The sequence below is a fragment of the Arachis ipaensis genome, chromosome B10 (assembly GCF_000816755.2).
Source record: "Arachis ipaensis cultivar K30076 chromosome B10, Araip1.1, whole genome shotgun sequence".
NCBI classification, from domain to species: domain Eukaryota; kingdom Viridiplantae; phylum Streptophyta; class Magnoliopsida; order Fabales; family Fabaceae; genus Arachis; species Arachis ipaensis.
In genome coordinates, this window is record NC_029794.2 from 5,293,852 (window position 1) to 5,300,847 (window position 6,996).

At 33.1% G+C, this 6,996-nt stretch overlaps 1 protein-coding gene and 2 long non-coding RNA genes across 4 annotated transcripts; 1 reads left to right on the forward strand and 2 right to left on the reverse strand.

Annotated features, from left to right (window-relative positions):
• Positions 2,850–4,287, forward strand: LOC110267686. Of its 2 annotated transcripts, XM_021113499.1 has the most exons (3): positions 2,850–3,383; positions 3,695–3,740; positions 3,868–4,287. In XM_021113499.1, the coding sequence occupies exons 1-3, from the start codon at positions 3,231–3,233 to the stop codon at positions 4,005–4,007; spliced, it is 339 nt and encodes a 112-aa protein (XP_020969158.1). In that variant the 5' UTR covers positions 2,850–3,230; the 3' UTR covers positions 4,008–4,287. The 2 variants fall into 2 exon arrangements, 1 of the variants encoding a protein (XP_020969158.1); XR_002355566.1 differs by lacking the exon at positions 3,695–3,740 and having other exon boundaries at positions 2,855–3,383.
• Positions 4,180–5,215, reverse strand: LOC107621560. Its single transcript, XR_001615850.2, has 2 exons — positions 4,944–5,215; positions 4,180–4,532 (listed from the first exon to the last, which is right to left on the reverse strand). It is a non-coding gene; the product is annotated as an uncharacterized LOC107621560 (long non-coding RNA).
• LOC110267687 lies at positions 5,231–5,912 on the reverse strand. The gene is made up of 2 exons (XR_002355567.1): positions 5,687–5,912; positions 5,231–5,439 (listed from the first exon to the last, which is right to left on the reverse strand). It is a non-coding gene; the product is annotated as an uncharacterized LOC110267687 (long non-coding RNA).

Genomic DNA, 6,996 nt, shown 5'->3' on the forward strand with positions numbered 1-6,996 from the left:
TTAGTAATTTTAGACATTTTTGCAATATATATTGAAAAATAATGATAACATATTTAGATCGGATAATTAGTAATTTTTAGGATATGTATTTAGTAAATAGATTAAGAGTTATTATTATTATTGTTTTTAGTAAAAAAGAAAAAAGAAAAAATATAAGTAATTTTTTTTTATATTATTTTAATGTAGTGTTAAAAACAAAAATGGGAAAACGTGACATCACACGTGCTGACGAGCATATATCAGAATATCTTCAACATCCTATATATGTAAGTAATTTTTGTGTTTACTGTTATGCTTAATAATTAATAATTCAATTAGTAATTATAAATTATTTGGATTTTTAATAAATATTAATTATATTTGTTACTAAACCGAGTATTAGTTTAGTAATATTGACTAGTTCTGGTTATTGACGGTTAGTTATTATTTTTGTTATCAGGGTTCAAGAAATTTGCACACTAGACATGCTAGGGTGGAAGAACAACTCAGAGAGAGCGGATTCTATCATATATCTCAGATTGGAAGGATCATGTCTCACGGTCCAACTATAGACACACTAGTTGAAAGGTGGCGGCCTGAGACGCACACATTTCATCTTTCACACGGCGAGTGCACGATTACGTTGGAGGACGTCGCCATGATTTTTGGACTCTGAACTCATGGCTTGCCAGTTACTGGATCAACTGACCACAGCACAAGTGGGTTAGAGAATGAGTGCATGACCCAATTTGGTATTGCTCCTGGCCCGAACGACCATAGAGGAAGCGGAGTCAAGCTAGCATGGTTCGGCACCCTAAAGCGGCGCCAACATTTGACTGACGCAGTAAGTAGGGAAATTTATGTAAAATGTCACATAATGTGTCTATTTGGAACAACCTTATTTAGTGACAAGTCTGGAATCAGTGTGCATTGGAAGTATTTGCCGTTGCTTCGTGACTTTTCTCAGATTCACAAGTTTAGTTGGGGTTCAGCTTGCCTTGCACACATGTATCGATCCTTATGTCGGGCATCTAGGTATGATTGCAAGGACATTGATGGTAGGTCGAAAACATTCCTTGTATACTAGCTTCATCAGCCACGTGCATTACTTGAAATTGAACGAAACCACCAAATACTAACACAGGCTGCCTATATAAAATATTGGTCACTCTCTTCCGGTCTTGCTGACCTACACTCTGACAAAGTACACTCTTAAGTCCTTCATATGTTATTGAAAGAGGAACAATAATAACACATGGATTCTCACACAAAAAACTCACACCCTCATGTGTATCATACAAAATCTTACCATTGAAATATATTTTTAAACTAACATAACTCTCCATTTTATACACTTATTACATTTACCCACAACTTATTTCACTCAACAGATGCAGAACAACTTCAACTGCTAAAGAATGAAGAACAACTTCAGTAGCTAAAGAAGTAAGAACAAATTCAACTGCTAAAGAAGAAAGAGCTCTAAGCTCTCTGAAATTTTGAGGCAAATAACTGTGTCGTTCACTTTCTACTCTACTCAAGATGTTTCTCGCATAACATTAGCATACCTTATATAGCTAATTTTAAATTTTTTTTATTCATACTTGTACTAAACGTCACCACTGTTTTGACCATTTTCAACGGTAAAATTTGTTTCAACACAAAACGTCACCGCCGTTTTCTATTTTTAAATTAAAAATTTTTTGCCACGTAGACAAAACGGCAACGCCGTTTTTAGCTATGCTTATTTTTTTAATTATTTATTTCTAACAAAACGTTGTGCCGTTTTGGTTTTATTTATTAAAAAAATTTAAATCATGTACAAAACGTTGGAGACGTTTTGTATCTTCTGACAAAAAATTCTTTCTCTCCCAGACCAATGTTAAACTCACCTAAAAAAAAATATTAAAGAAAAACACACACCTTTTTACAATATTTAAAAAATTCAGCCAGAAATTTACATAAGGTATTTTTTTACTCTAAACTAATTCATATTTCATAGGTTTGTAACAGTGTTGACAAAAATTTTTAAAATATATAAAAGATATTTTGAGAATAATATAATTTTTTATCGGTAAGTTTAACAAATTACCTTCCTCTTGATCTTAACTGCCCAAAAAAATCTCTTTTATTTATGAAAAAAAAAAAGCTAATAACTTCTTAAAGATTTAATTGAAACTTAATCAACAAAATACTTGCTTCTCCCAACATTTTTTTCTTTAAATGTTATACTCTTCTAATTTAACTTTGGAAATATTTGTATTCAATAAGAGGGTGTATTTACTTGCTTCTCCCAACATTTTTTTCTTTAAATGTTATACTCTTCTAATTTAACTTTGGAAATATTTGTATTCAATAGGAGGGTGTATTAAATTACAAATTACGAAATCCTGAATTTTTTTATTCTTCCAGTTATATTTAAGAAGTTTTCAATTTGCTTTCTTGGTAATTTCAATTCAATTTGAATTAAAAAGCTTTAAAAAAAAAGATAAAATAGGAAATAAATTACATTTATAATCTATTCAATTCTCTTTTTTTGTATTAGATTTATTTAGGATTAAAAATCTTACAAAAATAAGACCCAAATAAGAAACAATATGCACTTGGAATTTATTTAATGGGTCAATCTATGGTACAGATACTGTTTGATACAAATTTATAGATATTCCTTTTATATGAATATCAGATGGACACTTGGCTATTTTGTTGCAGGACTTGTCTCCTGCTTTATGTTAAGGGTGGCTGAGCCAGTTAGCCAAAATTTTTTTTTTTGTTTGTGTTTTTGGACATGGCCTTAGGTCGAAGAGCTAACCCAGCCCACACAAACAGAACCAGCCCGACTCGAAGCACTATCCAATACCCACGTAGAGACCCGCCCTCCCCTAACAGCCCCAAACCTCCCTTCCTCGCCCTCACCCTTGAAGACTGCCATCTTTTGTTGCATGGAGGCAAAGTCAGGAACCTGGATCCTCAACCGTGGCCTCGATCAGAATCCTCAGGTACTGCCTTCTTGAGGTCGCCCATGTCGCGCTTACCCCGACTCGATAACTCTGTTGGTCGTGTTCAATGGTGACCATTTGTGCTTCTTCACAATGACTGCGACCTCTCTCCAACACGCATGTCATTTCATTCTCCTTGGACTGCGCTTGCCAATGCCTTGAAGAAGCTCCTTCTCCTGCTTCGTGGTGATTCCGACCATCACCTCCCGTGTCCGCTCCCCACATGCATTGAAGTTGTCAGCGACTTCTTCCATGGTCCCTCCTCCCTGTCTCTATCGATTGAAATATAAGCAAATTGTTGAACGGATTCATCTCGTAGCGCGCATTGCCTGCATTTGGCCGTCCACGCTTTCGCTGCCGGCGCGATCAGAAGTTGCTGCTGTTCTGGTTTGGTCCTCGTCGCAGGTATGAATTTCATTGTTTTTGCTCTATTCGATTTTATAGTATTCAAAATGGTGTCTTGCTTTAGAGGTTTGGAGCATTGGGTAATTTGAATTGAATTTAATTGAATTGAATGTATAAATTTCTTTTGAATTTCCCTTTCAATGTTTTTGGTTTTGAAACTCGCGTAGGAGCATGAGTAGCTGCTTTATCCTTCTCTGTATTTGTCAACTTTACTTTTCTCTTCACACCACTTTCAATGAGACTTTTGTGCTGAATTTTCTCGAACATTTTACTTCCTTCTTACTTTCCTCCATTTGAATTTCTATCACTAGAATGCCTACTTCTCTCGACTAACCTTAAGCCATGGTTGCTGGTTTGGTAAGTCTAACTCAAATTTTTTATCCCTCTCTTTTTTATGTTTAACGTTCAAATCTTCGTTCCATATTTAGTTGCTTCCACATCTTCGTCTTGTTTGATGATGAAAATAATGTTGTCTTGCTTGCAGTTGTCATGAAAATATCACAAACACCAGCTGATGTTATTGAACAAGGTGTCTTGCTTGGAGTTGTCATGAAGAAATTCAACCTACTATGGCATCATTTTACAACCATTGTCTCTTCTATTATTATTATGGCATCAATTTAAAGGCTCTACAAAATATTTTAAATCTATTGCTTTTTTCTTGTGGTATTTTTTTTTTACCAGACTTTTTTCTTGTGGCAGTATCATAGCTACATTTTGATATTTTTCTCGTAATTTAAGCATTCCATTATAACTTGGATCCAATAAGATTAAAGACACACATAAAAAAGACGATCAATAAATTTTATCATGTTAAAATTTCAAAAACATTATACGTATTGTATAAAGATTTCTAATTCAAATATCAATATATGACAAGCCAATTTAATAAAAAGCCTTTAAACAAAATACATATTCTAACTTAAAAAGAGTTGAATACAAATCTAACGACTCAGCAACAATACAAGAAGGGCATAATTAATTATTCCATTTTTCGTACACCTTCATTTTTGCCTAGCTTCTATTTTTCCATTTTCGGTGACTGATGTCTTGAACGTTGAATATCGTTATAAACCCCCACCATGTTCCTCTTTGCTTTACTTAGGCTTTGTCTCTAGCAACTTTCAGTTAACAAGGATTATCCCAAACCTAGAAAGCAAGATGCAAAAATACCTTTGGTTAAATATAAAATTTACATTTATCCAACTTTCAGATTTCTCAAACATCAAACATCAAGCGTAGTGAGTAATGCTTATGATTAACTAGTGGTTTGGCATAAAGTAAAGTAGGCCTATGCATTATCCATGCCTTTAGCAAAAAATTATCACAAGATCATAATAAGATTAGAGGAATGCTAGGGCCAGCAATTTTTGTGTTTTGTAACCATCAATTGGCCATCAATAGTATTTTTAATGGTGTGAGATTACATCTAATGGTAAAAGATCACTCACTTTTTTTTTAATGGTTAAGTATTGGTCACAAAACACAAAAATTGCTGCCCCTAAACTTTCTCATAAGATTAATACTTTGTGATTAGCTTATTAAGCTATCAAGCCTCACCATCCATGCATTTTCTAGACTTTGGTCCATGTTCTCTCCATCAACTTTTAGAGCTAATAAACCTATAATAGCAACATAAACCGAAAGATAATTTAGCCAAATGAAAGAAAAATAAAACTAAACAAAAAAAGTGAGCCAATATCCACCGTCTTATATTATTGTCATATACACACAATTATAGAAGTACTGTTAAATAATTGAAATTTGACACTATATCCGCTGTTTAAAGAAGAAAAGTATGTATTAGTATGTTAACATGGTAACAAAAATCAAATTAAAGAAGAGTTGGCTGCAAATTTACGTTGTTTATCAACTTAGTCTCTTTCTCCTTTAACCTGGATCAATAACGAATTATAAGGGAGAAAAGTTTCCCAAATCTAGGTAAAACATAAATACGAAATATCACAATTAAAGCTTAACCTTCCCCAATCTAGCTGAGCAGCATGAACCTCATGTTGGAGACCCTTAAGTTTCTCCTCCAAGTCACATTTTTAGCCTACATTATTATGTTCAACAATAGAAATCAGTTCGTATTTCAAAATATAGAAATTAATCCAGCAACAACAATTATCACAGCAATTAAGCATTGTGGAGTTATAAGTACTATTTTGGATGCATTTCTCAAGAGAAAAATCTTAAATTCGGTAATTTGATAACAGCACATCAGAAAAAATGATTCGAAATAGAACTTCCAAGAAATTACTAAGAAGAAATAAGCAATAAAGACAAAGAAGAAGAGATACCTAAGGATCGAGTGTGATGCGAGAGGCTTGAGAGAAAGACGTGGACGGCGGAGAGTTGTCGATTTGCCTGAGAGGACAGAGCATGGCACCACGGCGGAGTAGAGCAAAGGTTTCAGAATGGCGCGAGCAGATAAAGACAGCGAAGCAGAGCAAAAAGAACAAGGCCCCAACTCCAGCAGGGAGGAACACGACGACGGCGACCAGAGAAGAGGGATTACAGCAGTGTTCTATTCCATAAAAAGCTAAAGCAAGGTAGAAGATGTATAAACCCAATTAGATTAAAAGAGGCCACCACTGATGACCCAAATGAAAAAACAAAAACAACTGGGCAGCCACCTCCTTAAACTCAGTTGGGGACGGCTCCATTCAACTAGCAAGTCCAGACAAAGGGACAGAGCTTTGCCAAGTCTATCCCCTACGGTGCCATTTGTCACAACCTCCTTCGATCTGTATAAATAAATCTGTACCATATAACTGGCCTTATTTAATATTTACTCAAATAAAAATATAGAATTTTTAATGATTCTTTATCACGCCAGGTATATGGTAGTAGATTCATAATATAATTTATAAACGACCAATGAATATTTCACGATTTGATAGATTAATGACTAATTTATTATAGATTAGAACTTTATTTAAGAATTTATGATTGGTTAATAAGTTAATGCATATACAACGAAATTTTGAACCCGACACTTATTTGAGTAAAATCTATTGTATATCTCTAATTTTACAACAAAAAATGTGCCACATATCATTCTCTCATTGCAATTGAAATCAAATCTTTTCCTCCAAAATTAAAGAGTTTTTCCCTCCTCCTTCTTCCTTTCTCTATTTCTCTCATTCCTTCAACCACTCTATCTATTTTATATATTATTATCAATATTAATGACTAATTACTAATTTGACAATCAAAATATGCAACATGATATTTTTTAATTGCATTAAAATTAAAATATTAAAATTGAAATTAGAATATACCTATATTATGTATCATATATTACTATCTAATTTGATAATCAAATGTGTTATATACTTACATGACACCCTCTTATTAAAATTGAGAGAATTTTTTTTAAATTAATAAACTCCCTTTCTAAATTTTCTTATCTACCTCTCTTCATTTTTCTATTTCTCTCTACTATTTTTACTCTATATATAATTTATATTTTATATTAGTAATTTTACAAATCAAAATATGTCATTCGATATTATTTTACAATTAAAATAAAATTTTTTCTTCCAAAATTAACAAACTCTCACTCTCACTCTCATTCTTCATCTTTATCTTTCTCTCTCTTTTCTCT